Consider the following 23,543-nt stretch of genomic DNA (forward strand, 5'->3'; position numbering starts at 1 on the left):
CTAACTGAAACACAAGACTTCATTTTTTTTTTTTTTAAACACCTGAAAGATAAGAGATATAATACTACAGTAATCAGCACTATTCCAAATAAAAACCAAAGAAGAAAGGTCACAGCAATTTTTAAGTGTGTTAAGTAAATTACTAATAATTTGAGGAAATACTTCTATAATGAAACATGGATCACTACATCTGTGTATGCACATGCCTGGGAATGTGGCGAACAACATGATCAACAAACTTTAATAATGGCACACAAACAGCATAGAAGTGAAAAGCAAAGTAGCAAGATTTAGATGGGGTCATATTAAACTCAGAAAAAAGTTCACGGCTCACAGAAGAAAGACTGCTACTTACAGGAGCCCCGAAGATACAGTCAAAAGAACAAATCAGTCTAGAAATTCAGGCAAAGGCTTTAATGAATCTTCAAGTGCCACTTTACCTCTAAGTTTGCTACCAAATTTTGAGAGCTGGGGAAAAAGAGTATTTCATTAAAAAGCATGGGTAAGATTTTTTGAGCATTTTGTATCTTAGCAATGGGCATTATCACTTTATCAGTTTTCAAATCAGCATGGTACTGCCTTGGTTAATTGTGTGAACTCGAGTGAGAGCTGCCATTAGTAGGATGCTTCCATCTTTATTTAGAAAATGCTTCCATTTTTAAAGTAATGCTGTCATTTTAGTCTAATAACTTGATTAGTTTTATTTTTCCTTTGTAACAGGTAACTAGTTACATATTACACCCTCCATTTTAATGAAATTGGACAGTATTTCCAATCCAGCAGTCAAGGCTTAGGGAAGTTGATTACAGGACCACTATGGTAAGTATATCACCATCAGCTTATTTTCAGTTTCATTACAGGAACTCTCACAGGACCTTACCAGCTGTTTTTAAGACAACAGCTTAAACTGTAGTGCATAAATCACAACACCGCATGAGCAAAGTCTCTTACCTTCTGAAACACTTCTTTTGGGGATGCCTGGAATCCAACTATAATGAATTTTTACTCTTGAAAGAGCTATAAGATAGAAAGATAATGTATGCATTGTATCATTCTGAGACTGACCAAAGAAGCCAATTTGACATAATTCTGTACTGCAGGCATTTTATTGTCCTTTATTAGAAAACTAAACCTGGAAGGTTCCTTAAGCAGAGAACTTCTTCTGATGAGAAAAAAAAAATTTTTTTTTACTACCCTTTCCTATCTGCCAGGTGTCTAGCAAACCCCATTTTAAAAAAAGTTAAACTCTAATATACACGTTTTTGATCCCCAGACTCTGTCCTCACATATGGCAGTGTAATCACAGAGATGAGTAAATATGCTATTGCACTGAAAGACAAACAAAAAATCATGACACTCTATAAGTATATTCCCTTATGAATGGCTTAATTTGTTTCCAATGCTAAAGAATTGTAAATTAATTAATTTACATTTCCTGCCTAGAACCAGCTTTCAGAACATCAGCATCTTCTGCTTGGCTTTGGTTTTTTCTTTTTCTTAAATCACATTTGATTTGTTTACTATGAAAGAAAAAAGTAATTATTTCTACTGGACTTACAGTCAGCTGGTTCTTTCCAGCTGAGACCATCAATAGGGTATGTTTCACAACTAACAATTCAGCTACTGAAAGTTTGAATGTAATTCTGCCAGTTCCTTAGAGAAGTCTTAGCTCTACTCCAAGGTTGGCTAAACTAAAAGTATAACCTGGTAAGAACACTGCAACGAATTGGAAAGTACACTAAAAAACCCTCTTCTTATATGAAAGTGACTTTATGTGTAAAAATATTACTTTTTTGTTTGAAGTGTTGTATATTTAATATGAGCTCTGATAATTAAAGAAACATGAATTTTAACTGTTACAGCTTTGAGTTGAAAACTAAAAACACACAGGAACATTACAAAACAGTACCTGACAAGTTAGAATCAAGAAATCTCTAAAATTAATCCTTTACTAGAAAAAAAGACCTGTAAATTACAGAGAATTATAACACAGAACTAAACATTAAAATCTGAAATCCTTAGCTCCAAAACAACAGAATTTTAAGGTATTCTCCACAGCACCTTTGTGAGAACAGAGAACATCACATAACCATTTCGCATTCCCACTGTTACCAGCATCTACTTTCTAGATTTTAAAGAAACAGAATAACAATTCAGAACTCCTGAGAGCATTCGTCTTTTTTTCACCTGTAGGGAAGAAACTCATCAACATACAAAATTCTAATAGCTGGCTATAAAGCATGACTGGTTTATGAAATTAATTGAAGAGATTCCAGCAGCTCATCCGTGAGGCAAAAAACTCTCTCTACATGCCCCCCCACTCCAGTTCTGCCAGGACAAAAAACTCTCAGCACAGAAATTATAAATAAATACATACATACATACATACATACATGGCTTTGGGGGCTTTTGTTCTTTCCCACTGCCACATTAGTATTCTGCAACAGCTCATCTGAGAAATTGGTCTTGCACATCATCAGTTTAAGCCTAGATTATTTGCAATTCAAATATGAATACCTGACAGCTACATGTGATTTTTTCTGATAATTCAGTGTAAAAAGTTCACATGCAGACACTGTTTTTTCATTACTTGTGCAGTAGGTTAACAAAAGAGTTTAAAAGCCAGCTAAACAAGCAATGAATATATGGATTTCAAGGGAGAAAATCCACAAAGTCAAAAAGGTCTGATCTATAAACATGTTCTTGTGGTCTGAATGAAAAGTGTTAAAAAAAACATAATTTCAAATATTTGACTATCACATTAACCACATTTTTAAAACATCTTATTACTGGTTTGTTTCAAGGAATATAGAATATATCATTCTTCATAACTTTGCATGACAATCTTTTTGAAGCATTCACCAGGATGTCAGCCTAATATACTGTAATTACTATGACACCTTCCAGTTATTATCTGCTCATTTTCGATCCGTATTTTACAGAATGTCATGGGAAAGTGACTCAATGTTTCTACTTGCAATTTCAAACATCAGACTTTGTATACAAGCAAGAATTCAAAATGAACTTTTAAAAGGCAAAATCTGTCAAAGCACTGAAACAACCACATACACAATTTTAATTCAGTCCAATTACCCTGGCTGAGTTTCTACCACAGTTTAACACCTCAAGTTTTATAAATCAAAACAAGATAAATTCCACCACCCAGCTCAATTTAACAAAGACATAAAAATATCAAAGCCCTGCCCTGAACTTTAGCACACTTATCTCTCAAACACAAGCACAAAGCAATGATGTGATGGCCTGGAGATGTGCCTGGTGTCAGAGGGTAAGACATAGAGTCAGGTTTACGACTTGCAGTCCTCCTGAAGATGAATTAGATCACCCACCCATGCTCCAAGTCTGTTAAATTTATTCAGGTTTCTCTTTAGATTAATTTAAGGACAATTGTTAATTCTGTATAACCTAAACAGATTGGTTTCCTAAAACGTGAAAGGATAGCACAAGCCTATTTGTAAAGAGGGAAGAACTTCATATACATAATAACAGACTTAACACTCATCAGTAACTCTTGCTGCACAGCTATGAAAATACACACCTGGATGTCTGTAAAGGAAATCTGGGAAACCCACGAAACTATTTACTATGACAAAGACTTGATTGTTTAGCACACAGAAGTGTACTAGGGATCACATATTAGAAAGATCATCCACCAGGAACAATTATTTCCACATAATTTACAGGCATCTGAGCTGTGACTACTACCATGTGTGCAAACAGTTCAGCTGAACTGTGACTTCTGTGCCCAGACAACCTAATATACAGTGAGATCTCCTACTTAGTGCCTGCTGTGAAATTATCCCTAGTTTTGCCCTTGCCCTTTCTTCCTCTGATTTTTATTCACTTTACAGCTTTTAAAGTGATGATCTGCTACGAACTTCCCTGAAAGACACATTTAAAAGCATCTAAAGAGTTGCTTCATAAAGCAAGCCTGCTATTGAAAAGTCCTGAGCAGCTTCAATTTAATTCTCAACAGACGGGTTGGAAAAAGAATATGGACTAAGATAAATTTAAAAACAGACTGTAGGGACTTTGAATGGCTTTTGATCTGAATTCTGCAATACAGATTGCTGAGGACAGCAACTCTTTCAAAATCTCTTGACAAAACATAAAATACCTTATCTTATTGAAGCATTTCCAGCTATGATCCTGACATAGACTCTCAAAGAAAAGACGGTACAAGAGAAGAGCTCCTCATGTTTAGCAGATTATTGCAATTACCACAAAAAGGTAAGGATTTCTGACCACAAAGTATTCCAGTCTGAATCTAGGCAGAGAAAAGGTACTCATCTAGTTGGGATTTCAAGACATAAACTTACACAAGTAAGATTTTAAGTATTTATTTATAGTAAAAAATTTTTATCCAAAAATATACAGCTTTACCCAGTAATAATGTTTACTCTTTACCACAGGTACACAAATCATAAAAAAAGCAACTAGCAAAGCCTTCAGAAATATAGTTAAATTTTATTTTTGTTTCCAGTGATAATTAAAATATGTTTCTTACAATTTGTTTCACTATTTCAGCTCTTGAATCAGCTGGTGCTCCTCAGGGCCCACCTCTTCTCCTTCATTCAAGTCTTCTTTTGCTTCTTCATCTATCACCTCAGGATGACTGCAGGCAGCATCCCTAGCTGAGAGCTTTTTCATTTTGATGTTTGGGAGTTTCCTCAGATCACCATCCCATTCTCTTAGAGAGAGAAAAAAACTAATGAAAACCAATTACCAACAGAAAGGAAGGAATGGCAGAGTTAACTCACATATCCTCAGTGAGGCTGCTTTTCTAAGTTATCCTCTCTCCTACTGTGGTATGAATAAGCACCACAGATTTCACCTGATTTTGTACACTACAGAAGCTGTAATTTCTCTATGAAGAAATACGTACTTTCAGATGTGATATTCTGAAACAAAAATATATTGTTCACTTTATTCCCACAGACTTATTGTATCCTCAGTTACTTTTGGCCACCTGCTTTTAGGTTTGTCTCATTCAACTTGCAGTCTGGTAAGCAACAGAAAAGCAGGTCAGAAGAGTTTCTTCATCTGGATGCTTGATTTACATATGTAATATCACATGTACATGAGTCCCTCATGATTTATGGTAAATGTTAACACGTTGTATGACTGACTTCAAGAGAACACAAAGTGTTCGTTAGCATTAATTCACATGGTCAGTGTGTTATTTCCAAAGGCTGGATGAAGGAGAAAAGGTTGTTTTAAACATAAGTCAAACCCAGTACTCACTTAATAGAATGCTTTCTTGATTATAGTAAGTGCACTTCATGGATAATTTTTCCCAAGGGCAAAGACAGTGTTTGCCAATTGTAAGATATGTTTTTGCTCTACCAAGGCAATACAACAACACTCCTATCTGATGTCCCAGTTCAAGAAGTCAATTGCATATTTATAAATACAACAGTCTTTCTTTGAGATTTCTGGCTTTATTCCAACATCCTGTATGTATGCCTTCTGGCTACATACCACCCCTGGGAGTCAGTGATATATCATTCTTTGCAACATAAGCATTCTTATATTTTTTTTTTTTTTCATAGATTTCATTTGATAGAGCTGTCAGCAAAAATGTTCATGCAGTCTATTGCCAGGACATACCAACATGCTGGCCCAGATGAGCCAGTTTCACAGCTCCCGGATCTTTTAACTGCATGCAAGTTGTACATTCATTGAAGATTTTCAACTAGTACATGCACAATACCAAAATTACTGTGAACAGCTGAGGTCAGCATTTTAGGTAAAATATTATCTAAGATAATGAGAAAAAAAGTTACTTAAGTTAAATAAATGGCATTCTAACCGTTGACTCTAAATCTTCCAATGTTTTAATTAATAACTATCACCAGTGTTTAGCTTGTAACAGCTACGAAATGCCAGAATAGTAATGCCATACCTATTCTGCTTTTTCAAATGACAAATTCCTTGGCAGTTTTGCATCAGTTCCTTTTTTTATGAAAAGAGACATACAACAGGTGAACTTCAGAAACACTATTTTGCATAAACAGATTATTAGTGATAATAAAAAAAATTTACCTGAAAAATTTAAGATGCTTTCTGTTCATAATGTCTGGGATTTCTAATAGGAAAGAAATTAATTTCTATTAGATCTGTTACATTATTCAAGTGAGTTTCATTTCAAAGGAAGAAATGTGAGCTAAATGGCCTCTAACCAAAATGGCTACATACCTCCTTTCCATTGCAACCAAATTGTTCTAAAAGAAACCTGCCATACATATATATACAAAACCACCACTCATTAAGTGTTGTTTCACTCTAATCTGCCCCAAGAGATCTATCAGCAAGAATCTCAGTTACCCTCACCTTCAGGGCCTGGCCATAACATAAAGTACTGAACACAGAGAAACTAACATTCCAGTTACTGAAAATGCCTTTTAAATACTGCAGTAAATGCAACAGAACACTTATAGAGACTGTTGGCATCTGTCTCCTCTCAGTAGTTCATGTTCATCTTGGTTGAACAGAAACAAACACCAATAATTTTAATGACTGAAAGTTTTCAGTCTTCCCCATTAACAGAAATAAGTACATATACTCATGATAAATCTGTACTACCTTTAGTAGTAAAAAGAAAGGCAAATGTTTTGTATTGAGACCTGTGGGACAGACCATTTTGCTTTTTTCCTCCTGGAGTAGCCAAAATCTTCCCATTAGATGTGTAACATATAAATTTAGGCAGATTTTTACATAGGATGCCAAAGCTGCTTTGCCTCAATTCAGTGTCATTCTCTTCTTGGTTGGTCCTGCAGTGTTGCAAGCGGCCCATGTTTAATATCACCACTAATTTATGGAGATTTATGCCTTAGGAGCCTTGACATCTTTCCACAGTAAAGAACACCTCATTACTGTCTATGAACTGGACAGATTTCACAGCCAGCAGGTTTCTCAACAAGACAGATGTTTTCTACCTCTGTAACATTAAATCCACTTTATTTTACCTCTTAAAATGGTGACATTTCAGCAACTTTTATATTGTCCTTGAACAAACAGTTCTGCCTTTGTTCATCTATTAATTCTCTCAAGTCTTAGAGTAATAAATGAGATCATGCTATCAATGCAGGATTATGGATGATTCTGCTCCTACAAAACGTAGGATGATGATACCTCTGTCATTTATCTTTGTGGCCAGGCAGTCCTTACTATTCAGAAACCTATTCCCTCCTTTCACACTTGGTTATAAAGTTACCAGTTGAAGAACAATAGAACGTGCAAAATGTTTTGATAACAATTACAGTGATTTCTGCAGACTGCTTCTCGGTAAACAGAGGAGGTGATACTACTCACAGCTGAGCTGGGCAAGGCAAAGAAACATTTACCCTAATGCTTTTTTAGTCTGCTGATTCCTTGGTTTCAATAAACATCCATGCCACGTTAGGTCCATCCTTCTCAATAAAGCCTTGAAACAAAGCCATGGTTGCTCTTGCTTTCTTTGCAGTCCCTTGAACTGCACTCATGGCAAGCACAGTGCCAAACGCTGGAACATCCAAGCTTCCACAAGAGAAAGAAGTTCTTCCCTTCTCCCAGGTATTTTACAAGATGCAATCAATGCTACTCCGTTTGCCTCTAGTAGTGCATGTAGTGATGTAAACAGTGAGTTTGGCAGAAGTGGCACCACGCTGAGATTTGTATTTGTTCCTTTTATCAAAGCACTGATTCAACATACAGTTCAGTGTTCTTGTCAGACAAACCAGGACTAAATGACAAGACTTTCAAATCCAGCCCTTTCACTTGCTTTTCTCTCTTTTTTTTTTTTTTTTTAACATTTAATGGGTTTAAGTCATGCAGGACCTTTTCCAAAGGGAATATTCTAACAGTTTTATCTAGCCCATCATCCAGGGCTCACCAACATCATGAGAAAGCAGGCACTCTAAAGAGAGAAAATTCTGTGACAAACCAAGATTTGGCACTGAATTCATCTTTACTGCTTTGGCAGTGGCAAAATTTTTAATCTGCACTTACATGTGTGTTTGCAATATGTTACACAATAAAAACTACTGAGTTGCCAGATTAAGATTAGAACTGTGTGTAGAAATAAACTATATACAGCACAGTAACTGATTTTCTAAATTATGCTGGATTAATAACTCTTGTCCAACTCAGCTGCATCTCCTTAGCATGCACTGATGCCATGGTTTTTGCTGCTGCTTGTGAACTCCTTCATTTGCTTTAAAATGTGAAGTCACAGGAACATTTTTTTCTGAACTAAAGATAGAAATAAATGTAAGAAATACGGCGCAGGAGTTAGTGGGAAAGAAATGAAGACAGTATTTAGGGGGAGTAGATTATTGTCTGGCCTTTCTAAGACTTAAGTATTCAGCAATTTATGTGCTTTAGCAAAACAGCAGTGATGATGCCTTAGGATTTTAGCTTCTATATTTTTCATATATCTGTAATCCTGTAATTCTTTAGTGTATAACTCTAAACTCCCTATACAGTTTTAGCTACTGCTCTCCCATTTTGGTCAGACAAAACAATTCCTCTCTAGGCCTGAAACTCAAGGACACCTTACTGTCTCAGGCCCTGAGAAATGTAAACAAAAGTGAGTTGAGGGAGAGCAAACCTGGGGTTAAGTGACTTCACTACCTGAAGCTGTAATTGGAGAATTAACCCCCGATACGCAAATGAACCAAACTTACAGAAGTATGGAAACCCATGACCCCATCGTCCGGTTCGGGTGTAGCCCCTGGGTGGGCTTCGTCTGCCCTAATGTACCTGAAGGCCCTTCCATAAATGTAACTGCTTTTATTCTCTTAATTTTGTCTAGCCTCTGTTTTTTGGTAGTCCTAACAAGGCACAGTGAAAGATTTAAGTAAACATTTTTTAATGTTTCTGACCCTTTCAGACAGTTCTACTTTTCTTTCTTTGGAGGAAGAACAAACAGCCTGTTAAAAAGAAGGAAAATGTAGATGCTCTTTAGGCAAAGAACCGTTCAGCTGTACAATAATGTTCACTACAGAAAACAGAAGCTAACAAACAGTAACAGAAATTACATTAGCAGATACATGGAAATGATACAGCTTTCATCTGAATTAAATTGATTTCCCTGTAATGTGAAGCCTCCAGAACTAACTAATAAAGGTATTTCGTTTTAAAAGCCACTTTCCCCCAAGATTAATATTATGCGTCTGAGAGAACATGCAAGGTAATTAGAAGCAAATTATCAAAAATGGATGATATTCAGATGAAGTAATTATGCTTTTCCACTGAAAGCATGCTAACTCTGGGTTACAAATAAATAGATAAATATCTAGCATTGCCTTTCAACAGCTTTGCTATAAACATGTAAGACCAGATTAAACAAAAAACGCAAACACAAAAATGAAAACGAGGAAGAAAACTGCAGTAAAACTATGGTAGATATATTTGAGGAGTAAGGACAAGGAGCTGCTAAACCTCAACAATCTCACTGATAATGTTCCCTGTATAGCTACTGTTTGTTTAAAAAAGACTAAAATTTATATATTTTAGGATGCCTACCACTTTTGTAAACAAATTTTTACATTTTATAAAGAATTAGTTTTTCATTTACATGTATCTTTGACAGGATAAGAGGAAATGCCCTCAAGCTACACCCAGGGAAGATTCATGCTGGACATCAGGACAGATGTTTTTTCACTGAAAGGGTGGTTAAGCATTGGAACGAGTTGCCCAAGGAAGTGGCGGAGGAATCAGCAGCCCAGGAAGTGTTCAAGAAATGACTGGATGTGGCACTTGGTGCTATTAAGCTGACGTGGTAGTGCACTTAGTTGACACAGTGGTGTTTGCTCAAAGGTTGGACTTAACAATCTTGGAAGTCTTTTCCAACTTAATTGATTCTATGATATAAAGAGACTGCATCCAATTTTAGTAGACTTCCCTAAATGAAAAGAATACATATTATGCAGTCTCTTCATAGCAAATGCACACACATACAAGAAATAACTGAGTTCAAGAATGGGGGGGTGGGGGGAGCCCAACAAATCTGTTATAGAAGCTCCACACACTAAAGCTTCCAGGATTAATAATGAGCTAGAGGCATAAAAGCACTGTTTCCAGCTGATTTCCATTTATGCCCATCTGTAATTACAGTATTTAGTTGCTATAGTACTTAGCAGCAACTATTTTCTCTAAATGAACACTGTCCTAGACAGACAGCAAAACCTGCAGCAGCTGTGATAACAAATAATGAATGATTTGAAAGTGTATTTAATATGTGACGTTGCACTGTGCTCTCTGAATGCTTTACTTACTAATTCTATAATAACCTCCAATTCTGCCTACAATATTTCTAGCTTCTTCATTATTTTTATGTTGTGCTTGTGCATTTGCCATCTTTTTCTCTAGCCCTACTGCTTTTTTCTGTCAGTTTTCCACAAAGCAGTAAGGAAAAAAAGAATTAAAACTTAAAAGCAAAAAACAAAATGAATACTTTCTACAACTGAGCTATTTGATAACAATCACAGCATCTATTTTCCTATTACTTTTTTCCCCTCCTTCTAAGAAATCAAAGATTACACATGAAGTCATACAGATATTCCTAAATTTCTCTGCCTCTGCAGGCTGCACTGGCAAATTTTAAAGTCATTAATAATAATTTTTTCTTTATTTGTACAATACATATCAGGGTGTGCTGATTTTGCTGGGGTAGAGTTAATTTTTTTCACAGTAGCTAGTACAGGGCTGTGTTGTAGATTAGTGCTGGAAACAGTGTCAATGAAAACAGGATGTATTCATTATTCCTGAGCTGGGCTTGCACCAGGAGCTGGGAGGGGACACAGCAGGGACAGCTGACAGGGGAATATGATACACAACCCAAACCTTGCTGTGCTTTGTATCCTAACTACAAAATAATGTCGATTTTTCATGTCTTCCATGACATACTTTTACTATTAGAAGGACTGATTATGACTAGATAATACTTTAGCATTAAAGCCAAGTTCACCACTCAGCTTCAACATGCATATCATTGGTTAAACCAAAACACACACACTTCACTGCTTGACTATCCTCAAAACAACTCTTCACTTTTTGCACTTTCTTTATCCCTTTGTCTTTCTTCCTTATTTCACCAAACTATTGCTGCTTCCCTTCAGCCTAGCTCCAGCTGTCAAATGAAGGTCCAAACAAGCTGCTGAACAGTTTGTATTCAAGACAGCTGCATTAAAAGCTCACTTTAGTTTCAAAAATAGGTTACGTATGCCTGCACTGAAAAGACAGTACTAGCAAAGATGCACAGAGACAAAAGCAGAATATATGTCAGACCTCCACAATCTTTTTTCCTCCTTTTCTTCACCCTGCCCCTCCTCCCAAACAACTCTGCAAGGCATAAGCACCTAGCACTTAGTTAATTTCTTTAAAGAGAAAAATAAGGACAATGCCTAGAAAGTTTGCCTAGATTCTGGCCTTGTGAGCAGGGGTGAGCACAGAATTCTTTCTAATGCATTTACATACCTATTCCATAGCCCTCATAGAGTTGTCTTTCACGTTCTATTGTCTGCTTGATGACAGTTTCCCGTGAACCATGCTGTCTTCCTTGTCTGCCTTTAATACTGTTTTGTAATTCAATCTGCTCCAATTCAGCATTGAATCGACACATGTAACTGAAAGAAATAAAATGCATTATAGCCAGATGCAGTCATGCAAAAAATTGCAAAACAGAATTACTGATAAATTATTTTACTAATTGTATTTATTTCCTAATTTATTTTCTAAATTTGAGATATTTCTTAGACTTGAACAACTACTTTGATCTTCAAAGTGGAAGCTCCATTTGGAACTTCCTTTAAATCACACGTGGCTTCCAGAAGAATTTTTTTTTAATTTGCCTTTTTTTCTTTAACTATGTTTGCATAAAACAAAACTACCTCATTATTGTAATTCACCTGCTCTGGAAGACCCATGTTTAATCTGAGTGAGTTAAATTCCAAACTTTTAATTGCTGGATTTCACCACCTCAGTTGTATCTTCTAAAGCAAAATTCTTCTTTGGCATGTGTTCTACATCTCTTTGCAAACTTCCAACTCAAATCCTAAGAGTAAGCTTTCATTGTCTTTGAAATATCACTAGCATTGATGAGCATGTAGAACATGCTGTTCATGAACAGTGTAGGAAATACGTCAGAGCTTCTAAAGCAAACTGGTACAATACACCTGGGTAAGAATACGTATGTATCCCATGTTATTTAGCTAGCAGGTGAGAAACGGTGACAAGCCACAGGCATTGAAGAAGTGAAGAAATAACAGAACAGTAGTGAAGAAATAACTGAGTTTTTTCTCATCAGATTAAAATTTGGTAGTTCCTGCCCTACAAATTGACCCACCTGACTAGTGTTTAATCTTCTCAGTGACGAAAATCGGAGACTAAAGGAGTAAGTAGTGTGAAAACTGTGCATTCAGGTGTCACAGAATAATGCAACAAGCAAATGCATGTGATTACTACTGTCCAAATCATTTACAGTCCTCCACACACTACAAAACTAGGGATATACTTCAATGATTTAAAAAAAGAAACTGTAACACATGACTTATTTGAATAATTCTAGTATGACTATACACATTTCTCAATATATGTCAGTGGTAACAAAATCAACTACGTGGTATTATAAAAAGCAATATATAAAAAGTCCTCCTCTGAGTCATCATCACTTTGCAGATCTTATACTAAGAACATTATTTTTAAAGACAAGTCAAGCTTTTAAATCTTGTTTTTAACACCAGTCTTACTTTTCAATTAGCTCGCCAGCTTCCTTCTTTGTGTACTCGATTTTACTGGGGTCAAGGTGACTCTGAAACCATTGCAGTTTTTCTCCTACAAGAATAAACTTAACATTAATGATTACATCACCACTGTAGCATCAATACAGATTAAAGTTTCTCAATGTTTTTTAAATGCCTCCCCATTTTTCAAGATTTTGAATGGCATCATAGACTCTGATACTGTGGGGACCAGATATAAAGGTAGCTGCAATAGAAACATTCCCACATGATTTCAGATTTATTTTATACCTTCCACAGGAAAAAAAATACATTAAGCTTTGTTTTACTGGAAATTAATTAAAATATCACTATACCAAGTGCTTAGGAAGGAAACTAATAAAGGGGAAAAAACCAACACAATGGCTGAGTAAGAGTTCTGATCATCACAATTTTTAAACAGATCAAATTGAAAAGGTGCAGATAAATCATATGGAAGAGAAAAATATTCCAGGTTGTGTCTCAAAGTTTTGAATTTACTTGCTAGCATAATGTGTCTTTTAACCTACATATATCATCTTCTTTTACAAGCAATTATAGAAAGCATGGAGGCCAAATACAATAAATATGTGTACAGATGTACAAAACACTAATTTGGTCTATATTACCCTTTTGTTGGGCACAGTGACTAAAGATTAGCTATGCTCAGCCCCAAATTCAATCCTGTATATATTAAGTAGACGTCAGGTATTTCAGTATTTCAACCAAGTCTATTTGAAGATTGCAGAATCAGATTATAGAGAAAAAAAAACTAAGTGGACATCTAAAAAGTTGATAAAACTTAGACTCTCTACTAAGAAGCTGAATACCGTACTCAGTAATAGAAGTTTCTGCTTACCAATAATACTTAAACGTAAAGCTTTGTCAGTCTTCAACCTAGCAGAGAAAAACCAGATATGTTAGCCAGGAATGAGTACCATATAAATAATGACCTCAATTTTATTCTCAAAAAGTGGGTTTTTTCAGTCACAATGAAAGTCAAGGTAAAATTTCAAATGGAAATATTTGACAAATTCCAAACAATGTAAAACTTACCCTGTTTCACCCAAAACATCTACTTTTTGGTAAAACTACTATCTGAAATTTGTCCAGTTTACCTATTAGTCTTAACAGTTTCTTGGAAGAAATAAGGACGCAACATTTTTCTCAGAGCACAACAAAAGGAATTTCACCAAAGAGCTGCATTGTCACAATTTCACTGAGTGTTTCTGATATTCTTCTGGCACATTTAATGAATTTGGAGATTTCACTGCACTGCACTCTTGCAAATCAAGCATGCAATGTGAAAAATACCATTCTATTGCCTAAAAACTTAAAATAATTAAAGTTTGTGCTTAGTGAACAGTAAAAGTTAATGTGTTAAGAAACCAAAGTTAACAACATTATTAAAAAAGATGAAAAAAAACCCCAACTCTATCTCATAGTACTTTTAACTCCACCTCAATCTCTGGCAAAATACTCAAGGTCTGCTGTACTCTATGGGATGTATGTACACAATTTTATTTGGGATTAATTGTTCTCCTAATTAGGAGTTCTGAAAAGAGACAAGTTCTCCAACAGGATATCCTGTGCCTTATGCTCCTTTCTCCTCAAGGTGTCAGATTCGATCTGCATCAAAGGATGTTGCAATGTTCTGTTGTTTCCAGAAAGGAAAATAAGACATTGTTGGGGTAAGTATGAAATTTGTCACTGGAAAAAATATCTTAGCTATGCATATTCAGTGTATATAATCAAGGACCTCTGATAGAACTGACTTTTTATTATAAAATAGGCAAATTGGTAACAGGTTAAATAAATCATAAAAGATATAATTGACGAAGAATAAATAATGCTAAAAGTCACCACAGTTCAGAGCTACTGTGCTCCTTTATTAAATTCCTTTTACTCAATAAAATTTAATGAGCATTTTCGAGCTAACTGAAGTAACTCAGAGCACAGCCTGTCACCTATCACAAAATCTAGGATCAAAAGATAAACCCTTACTTTCCAGAGACAAACATATTGTGTCACTTGTCCACAAACCTACATTATTTAAATAAATATCAGCTTTTTCAAGAAGTACTTCATCCTCTGAAGACTGTCTAAAAGCCATGTAAAAGCAAACGCACAGCATGCGGGAGCTGCTAAGAATTCCACTAACATATTCAAGAAATTTTTCCTGCTATGGATACCCCAGCATGTGCAGAAAAAGCCTTCAATAAAAGCTGGGCAGGCTTTTATTCTCAGAGGACTTACAGCAGGGAGCTTTGGATGGTAACTGTCCAAGAAAAGGACACATACTCTGCTTCAGTGGAACTCCCCATCAGCAATCCCTGCTGGGAACCCTGCATGGCAACACTGCCAGACATCAAGAAAAGCTGCCTAAACAGAATCATGTCATGCATCTATGTTCTGAAACACTACAGATTGCCATTTGCACCTGCTAGGGTCACTAAAACATTTATTTATCAATGCAGCAAAGTATAGAACCACCATTTTCTTATGGAAGAAAAACCTTCAGTCTCCTGGTGCACACAACTACTTTCAGTATGAGAAATAATGAATGATAGGCCTGGATGTTTCCTTATTGTACTTTTCACAAAAACCTCACCTCAGTGACTGCTACAAGACAATAGTGTTAGCAGTGAGGCTAATCAAATCAGGTGAGTCAAAGAAACTTCCTCTCATCTCCTTCCATACAATGAGTAATAGCTTTTGCTCAGGGGAAGGACAAGGATACAATCTTGTGGCAGGCTGTTGTCTCTTGATGATTTTCTCCTTCTCCCACCTCCCAGAAATCCTCTGCTTAGGCACTGATTACTAATAAAAATAAGTAGCTTTCTTGATGTCTACTAGGTACTTAAAAAGTAAATTCTACCTGTTCCTTCAGCAGATCTTTATCTGTGATATTGTATTCAACTGTTCTACTCTAAATACTAACAATGAATAAGTATTTCCCAAATCAGTTTACAAACTCAGTATTTTTCCCTGGTAACATCCACACATACAAATGCCACCTATGGCTCTGAAAACTAAGACAGGCTATTCACTAAGAAAGAAAGAAAAATTAATGGTTCATAAGACGTATTTCATTGTTTCAGACTGCTAAATACCTTTCATAATATTCCATACATGTCTGTTTTTGTTAGCTGGGTTAAGCATTTTCCATATGAAAATCCCTCTACAATGATGCCTTGATGGGGCTACCTAAAAAAAGAGGCTAGACAAGAGAATAAAAGCAGGTATATTTATTGAAGGGCCTTCAGGTACACCTTGAGCAGTCAAAACCCTCCGGGGCTACACCCAAAATGGACAACCGAGTCATGGGTTTTCATATTTTCGTAGGTTTGGTCCATTTGCATATCAGGGGTTAATCCTCCAATTACAATTTCACGTAATGAAGTCACTACCCCAAGTTTTTTCACCCCTTAATTCATTTTTGTTTACATATTTTGGGGCCTGAGACAGTAAGGTGTCCTTGAGTTTCAGGCCTAGAAAGGATCTGTTTTCTCTGACCAAAATGGGAGAACAGTAGCTAACAGGCTATATGGAGTTTTAGACTTACATACTAAAGCATTACAGGATATGAAAAATATAAAAGCTAAAATCCTAAGGCACCAACAAGAATTAATTTTTTTCTCTTTTGCTTCATTTATTTCTATAAGCAAAATAAATGATTTTAAAAGCTAACATTTTTTCAGTTCCTCATGAAGAATCTGCAAGAGCATGTCACATAGCCATCACTGCTGCCAGAATGCAAGTAGAAGCATAGTGGGCCAAGAGAGATTAGGAGGTTAGACAAGGGAAAACCCAAGGAAAACCAACCAAACAAAGAGCTATACCAGGAGACATTGTAAGGTTATTGCTTACTCTCAAAGGTAACTTCACGCCCCATCACTGTAAAAACTCCTTAGCTCTCATATGTCAGAGCATGTCAGTTTTAGACAGGCTTATTTGTAATGAAAATGCACTGACTCCTGAGAAATTTATAATGCATGCACAATAGAAAGGGTCTATTTTGACTCGGGGGGGAAAATGACAGATAAAAAAATCGAGTGTTAGGTTTGCTTTAGCTACCGAAACCAGATAGGTATTTCTGCAGTTGCAGGCAAAAGATGACTGGTGTTGGTTCATCACTACTACAGAAGTTCCATGAATTTCCCACTATGGTCTGGTTTCCTTAAGTGTAGAAAAGTCAGTGTTCTGCTACTGCCAGTGAGGCAGCTATTGCTGTCTCATGAGAACAGCCATGTAATTATTTAACAGATCAAACAAGCTGCCTAAAGGAATAAGGACTTGCATGTAGATTAAGAGAGAATAAACTGGTAGTAATACACTGGAAGTTGTTGCTGCTCATTAGACCTTGAAGAGAACTGAGAGGAGAGGGATGCAGGCAAGCAAAAGGTGTAATTCAAGTGAACAAGATGACTTAAGATTGTAGCCAATTTTCTAAAAGCAATTGGTCTGTCTCCTCTTATTATGGTTAAGGGTTGGTCTTTCATAGTGCAGTCACAGTTTCTGAACAGTAAACTTATAACTGCTGTCATATTTCGTTATGAATGCTTGCAGTGAAGAGTGGACAATGGAGGCTGTAAAAGACTTCTGCAACTTAATGCAGAATTGCTCCCTCCTTTTTCCCAGTGTTGCATTTAAAGTGTTGAAATTCCTTGTGGATAATGTCTTTTATTTTATCTAGTTTGGGCAACAGATACCAGAATATGCATCTCATAACTTAATGCAATTTTCCTTCCTGTATAACATAAAAAGGAACATTCACAGCAGTTATTTCTTTTTTCTCCATCCTGTAGGAAAGTTAATAAGTAAATAAAAGCCTAAACTGTCTCCAGTCCTGAATCCTGTCTCCAGACAAGTACCAAAGGAAAAAAAATAACAACAAAAACCAACCAAAACAAGCAAAACGAAAAGAAACAAACCACACAAAACCAAAATCATTGACTGATATTTCTATAAAAGACATTCTCATCCTCCAGTAACATGCCATTCAAGGCCTTCCTACATCCAAGGTAATACCTTTGTATTAAATAGTAATCAACAGATCAAATGTACATATGTTCAAAAAGTATTACTTCACAAATTTAGCCAGCCACAATTAGAGCATCTTTTGGCAAGGAAATCCACAGCTTAATAAAAATAATACAGATAAACTTTATGGACTTCCAACATTCACTGACTACTCTAATCCAGTTTATCCATTCTGCAGAAATGCATGAGCCTGTACAGAGAAATGACCCCTTTACTCAGGCCTGGTGAGATCATATTGAGCATTCTGTTTCCAGTTTGGTGTCCTATTCATACTTCAAACAACTTACTTCTACACAATAACAAGCATGGCCAAAAAAATACCAGATTTGTAGATGGGACGAAGGAAGAAAATTCTGCAGAGATTACAAGGCAGCTTCTCCTATTTACCACCAAAAGATGTATTAACCTTCCAACCAGAGAAAAAGGCTGTCATTCAATAGAAGTAATTTCGAAAATTGTTTAAAAACATTTAATAGACTTGCAGAAGCAATGCGAATGAACAAAACTGGTATGAGCTATTTCTTTTTCCTGAGAGTGTAGGAGTGGAAAGCTTTCCTCTATCAACAGCATCAGAAATTTGTCTTTTTCAGAGCTATACAAAATGAATCCAAACCTCAGCATTTTATTACAGAAACTGAAAGCTAAGTAATTACAATAAAAAGTTTAACACATATTTAATTTCCAATATTTAAAAAAACATTTACCAAGCTGATCATTTAGATAATAGAGATTCAAAAGAAATTGGAACCCTTAATGAGTCTCTTAAAAACACTACGGAAAGTAAAAAAATACACATTATTCATGTCTTTCCAATTAAATTGTTCTTCAAGCCAAGACAATAGAGAAAATAGAATATAGACAATTGGAGGATGTTTTCAATGCAACTAATTTTTAGATGTATTTTTAGAACACCACAACGAAAGTGATCTACAAAGTGCAGATCTGTGAACAACGTTAGTTAACTGTTTAGGCCCCAGAACCGTAAGATGTAGAGATCTTATTTATTTGATAAAAAAGATGAAAAATATACGATCATTTTGCTATCAAAATATGCTTTGGATGGTCAAAACTGACACACTATTCTTGGTGGAATAGTTTCCCTATGCAAAATGAAAGGCTACATCTTCTACAATCAGCCTAGATTGAAATAGCAAGGATAGGGCTTCTTCAAACACATCAGTAACCAAAGGAAAACTAAGGGTAATGTGGGCCTGTTACTGAATTGAGGGGGACCCTGGTAACAGGACACAGAGAAGGCAGAAATACTGAACACCTTCTTTGCATGGGCCTCCACTGCCAAGAGCAGCCCTCAGGGAGCTCTGACTCAGCAGACCAGGATTAAGGAATGTTAGAAGGAATACTTTCCCTTGGTCAAGGAGGACTGGGTTAGAGAACACCAAGGTAAACCTGATATCCACAAAGCCATGGGCCCTGAGGGATGCATCCACAAGTGCCAAGGAAGCTGGCAGACACCATGGCTAGACAGCTCACAATTATCTTTGAAAGGTTGTGGAGATGAGGAGCGGTGCCTGAGGACTGGAAGTAAACAAATGTCACCCCGGTCTTCCAAGAGGGCAGGAAGGAGAACCCAGGGAACTACTAGCCAGTCAGCCCCACCTAAATCACTGCATAGGCAACAGAGCACCTCATTCTGGAGGCAATCTCTATCGACGTGGAGGACAAGGAGGTGATCAGGAGTAGTTGGCATGGAGTTACTAAAGGTAAGGCATGTTTGACCAACCTGATTGCCTTCTATGATGAAACAACTGCCTGGAGGGGTGAGGGGAGAGCAGTGGATATTGTCTACCACAGCTTCAGCAAGGCCTTTCAACTTTTTGCTGTTGCAACAAAAAGTATCACTCCAAAAAGAAACATCAGCACAGGTCTTGGTATCAGTGTAACTCTAACCACAGGAGACCATCACTAAAAGATTTGAGTGTGCCATGTCATAATGAACAATCAGTAAGTATCGCTCCCTCTAAAACTAAGTTTTCTTGTGCACGTTTTTCCGTGTGATGAAATCACAAATGCAAGCACTAAGAATCAAGTAAGATTAAGTCATCTGTTGTGATTAAGAGCCGTGAGTGGCTGCTAGGACACAAGGTGAAAGAGGTAAGGGACAAAGTGGTCAATTTAGCAGTAGGAAAATAATCTCCAATAAAAACTTACAATCAAAACATACAGTCAGAGAGCACAGAAAAAATACGAAGCAACAGGGAAGACTTCTTGCATATTAGGAAACTGCCCAATCCTCAACACATGCTACTTGTGAATTCTTGCAGCAGCTCTGCTGGAGGCTACAGGACCCAGCTGTGGTAGCAAAGGCCCCCTTTCTAGTTAAAGCAACAGTGCAACTGCCATGGATAAGGCTGTACATCAAACCCAACAATAAAACTGCACAGTCTCTGGACCAGGAGCTTCCAATTTAACACCTTCAGACAAATGGGTATTTGGGCTCAGCTCACACTGTCCATCCAGACCCTACAATTTATATGGCATTATACAGTTTATATAGTGCTATATTATACTTAGACTGAAAATGTTTTAGTAACTTCCTAAATAAACATATTTATGCATAACAACAAGAAAGATGAGATAATGTAAAATAAAGGACAGTCTTCACCAGCTGTCTTCTCCCTCTGTGGAAGGGGGAAGTAAAACTTAAAAGCAGAAAAACAAACTTGCCATGGAACAGCAGAAAACCACGAAAGAGGTGTTAACTGTACAGTCTGACTCAGAAGTCTCCTGCAGGAAGGCTTCTGAGTTTTCTTTTCTATTAACTCAGCCTTTCAGCAGAAGCAGTTAGACCCTAAGCAGGATTCTTACCGAACTTGAAGTAAAGCCAAACTAGATGACTTACCTTCATGTGAAATCACCAGCATCGTGCTATTCAGACTATCAAAGGCAAGAAATCTGACTTGTAAGAACAACACCGGAACTGAAGCAGCAGAACTACAGACTTTGTATAACCTGATTTAATGCATGCAACCTGTCACTTCACATGGCCCAGCGGCAGTACTAAGTTATACAGGCCTTTCTGTTATCTTATGATTATATCAGCATAACGGCCCATGTCCACTACATGCAATCAACTTACTTTTCTTTCTTTTCCTGTTTGTGCACTTCCCTTGCAAGCTGTGCAGCTTTTCTGCTGTACGGATGGATAACTTTTTTCTCTTGCTTCCCTCCTTGAGGTTTTCGTAACTTTGGCTGAAAAGAAATCAAAGATACTATGCACTAATAAGGCTGAGTAAAGTATGAAAAGGAAGACAGAAATACACATGGTAAAGACTTAAAAGGTCATGCCCTGCTATCTCAGAAAGCCCTTAACTTCCAGTAGCACATTATCAATTTCACCCACTTCAATAATAAAATTACTTGAAGTCTGTACATGCTGTAACAAAACCACTAGAGTACAGGAAATGCTGTGAGAAATCTTACATAGTGACTGCTGTCAAACTACCTACTTTGTAGAACTCTGCAGCTAGGAAACTAAGATTACTTCTCTGTACCTTTGCAGTAAATGTCCCCATTCAAGCTTCTATCAGATTGTTGCATCTGGGTTTCTGACAAGGGCCACATGTAACTTGTACAACACAACAAAAGGGATTTTCTTGTTCCTCTCAAGATATCATTGGAATGCCTCACACCAGGGAGCAGACACGCGCTTTCCTTCTCTACCCCTTCATACTGCACAGAGAGGGAATAGTACTCAAGAATTTCAAAAGTTCGGTAATACTACTCTAAGTTACGCTACTTTCTGGTAAAAAAGTGTTTGAACAGAACTGAAAGGCTTTATGAAATAATATGCTATTTAACTGCGTGCAAAACAAACACCTTAAAGGCTTTCCTGCATCACAACAAATGGCCATCAACAAACGGAGGCTTTAGTACGTCCAATTCTGTGTGATCGCATCAGGGCTTAGAGCTGCGAAAAAACAGGTGATGTCAAAGACAGAACTAGTGTGAATAACTCGGCAAATCTCAGGCGGCGGCACCTCGCACCTGCTCCCTACACGGACCGCGCCTCCCCCCGCCCGTCCTCCGGAGCCCCCGGCGCTGCCGGCCCCGCTGCCCCCGCCCCGCGGCCGCCCTGCCGGGAAGGCCCAGAAGGACGCGAACCCCTCCGGGAAGAAATGCAGCAGTTTTTAAACGCAAGGTCGGGTCACCGCCGGTATCGGCCCAGAGGGCCGCCAGCCCGCCAGGGGACCCGCCGCAGACTCCCGAGGCCTCTCCAGGGACGCGGTGGGGCCGCTCCCGGGGGGAATGAAGGGCCCGGGAGCACCGCGTGAGCAGCCACCGCCGTCCCCAGAAGGGGAGGCTGCGGAAGCCGCACCCCTGTCCCTGTCCCTGTCCCCATTCCCATCCCGACCCCGCCGCACGCACCATGGCGAGCGAGCCTCCTTCCGGCACGGCGGTGCAGCAGCCTCAGCGCTCCGGGCGGGCGGCGCGGGCGGCGCCCGGGCGTTCCGCGGCTGCCACTCGCCCCGAGCGGGGCTGGCTGCGCCCAGGGCAGCGAGCTCCCGGTGAGACCGTGCGGGTGCGGCCACACCGGAATGAAAGCTGCATAGTACCTTGACAGCAGCTGGAAATGTGTAAAAATTCTTCCCCTCAAAACACTGGAATCAGTTGCGCTTCGACTTTTACTGCAAATATCCCCACCATCCGTGAGCTTGACAGACAGGCGTTGCTCTGTCTCAAGGGGAAAAAAAGGAAACCAAAAAACGCAGCTAAAAAGCTCGATTCAGGCCAAATCACTTTGGCTACTGAAATGGATGGGGCTGCTACTGCTACCCATGAGCTTGAGATAAAAGAAAAAGTAGAAGTAGTCCAAGAACCTGGTGGTCATTATGAGGAAGAAATTCCACAACTGGTGCCTATGCAAAGAAGGAGCTTTGCTGAGCTGAAGAAAATGGAACAAAGTCAAGAAAAAGGTGACAACCTGTATGAGAAAACCAACCTTTCCCTTGGTAAGAGAAAGAAACAACCTCTACTTCTGGAAAGTCCAAAATCAAAACTTAAAGTTACAGGAGAGTTACAGGAGAGCATAACTCTCCGACAGGCAGACATCACCAAAACAGAAAAAAACCCACCCCATCTCTGTCACCAACACTCCTGTGACACCTCAAAGCAGATCATCACCTACACTATGGGCCTGTAGAAAAGCAGTTGTGACTGTACAGCTCCAGGCATCACAGGCTCAAAGGAGACACCAGCTTAAGGCGTTAATACTTTTTGCTCTTCAGACACCGGTAACTCTTATAATGTATAAAGAAACCTATTAATTTTAAAGATCGTCCCTAAACAGCAAGCCCCCAAATCTTTTCCTAAAAACATATATAAGGAAAGTGGGATTATCTAAAGCAACGTCTTCATTCAGCTTGTATTGGAACATCACCTATTTGTGCGCTTGCAATAAAACTATTTCAGAGTTTTACAGAACTGCTACAGGAGGCAGTGACAGTAGCAATTTTGATTTTTAATCTAATAATTTAGGATGTAGCAGTCACAGACAGGAAATTGAGCATGGAATTTTAAATAGTCCATCCAAGTAAATAGATTTAATGCTGTCAAACAGCGCAGGAATCATAGTAGCAAAATGGGGAATAGCTCTGTTTTAATACTGTTTAAATCTGCTTGGGACCAGCAACTCACGTTTAATTGAGGGATGCTGAAGAAAGTCAGGCAATAAGGTAAAGTGGCAGTGAAAACAATTTGGCTATGGGGCCCACTCATGCATAC

General features: G+C 37.9%; 1 protein-coding gene across 2 annotated transcripts; it reads right to left on the bottom strand.

The window, feature by feature from the left end:
• Nucleotides 1–4,342: 4,342 nt before the first annotated feature.
• Nucleotides 4,343–22,284, bottom strand: TMA16 (translation machinery associated 16 homolog). Of its 2 annotated transcripts, none has more exons than XM_048303006.1 (7): nt 22,188–22,284; nt 20,899–21,011; nt 13,618–13,655; nt 12,750–12,834; nt 11,479–11,627; nt 6,064–6,106; nt 4,343–4,708 (listed from the first exon to the last, which is right to left on the bottom strand). In XM_048303006.1, the coding sequence occupies exons 1-7, from the start codon at nt 22,188–22,190 to the stop codon at nt 4,537–4,539; spliced, it is 603 nt and encodes a 200-aa protein (XP_048158963.1). In that variant the 5' UTR covers nt 22,191–22,284; the 3' UTR covers nt 4,343–4,536. The 2 variants fall into 2 exon arrangements, with proteins under 2 accessions (XP_048158963.1, XP_048158962.1); XM_048303005.1 differs by lacking the exon at nt 22,188–22,284 and adding an exon at nt 21,314–21,595.
• Nucleotides 22,285–23,543: the final 1,259 nt, after the last annotated feature.

This window comes from Corvus hawaiiensis, chromosome 5, assembly GCF_020740725.1.
Source record: "Corvus hawaiiensis isolate bCorHaw1 chromosome 5, bCorHaw1.pri.cur, whole genome shotgun sequence".
In the NCBI taxonomy this organism is placed as follows: Eukaryota; Metazoa; Chordata; class Aves; order Passeriformes; family Corvidae; genus Corvus; species Corvus hawaiiensis.

What these genes read in the sequence shown, in the direction of transcription:
- TMA16 (XM_048303005.1), bottom strand. Translation starts at nt 21,334, where the DNA reads ATGGGGACATTTACTGCAAAG. An exon ending in AAACAGGAAAAGAAAGAAAA is followed by an intron (nt 13,656 to 20,898) that starts GTAAGTTGATTG and finishes TTTCTCTGCTAG; the next exon opens with GTTGAAGACTGACAAAGCTT. An exon ending in AAGCATCTTAAATTTTTCAG is followed by an intron (nt 4,709 to 6,063) that starts GTAAATTTTTTT and finishes TCTCTCTCTAAG; the next exon opens with AGAATGGGATGGTGATCTGA.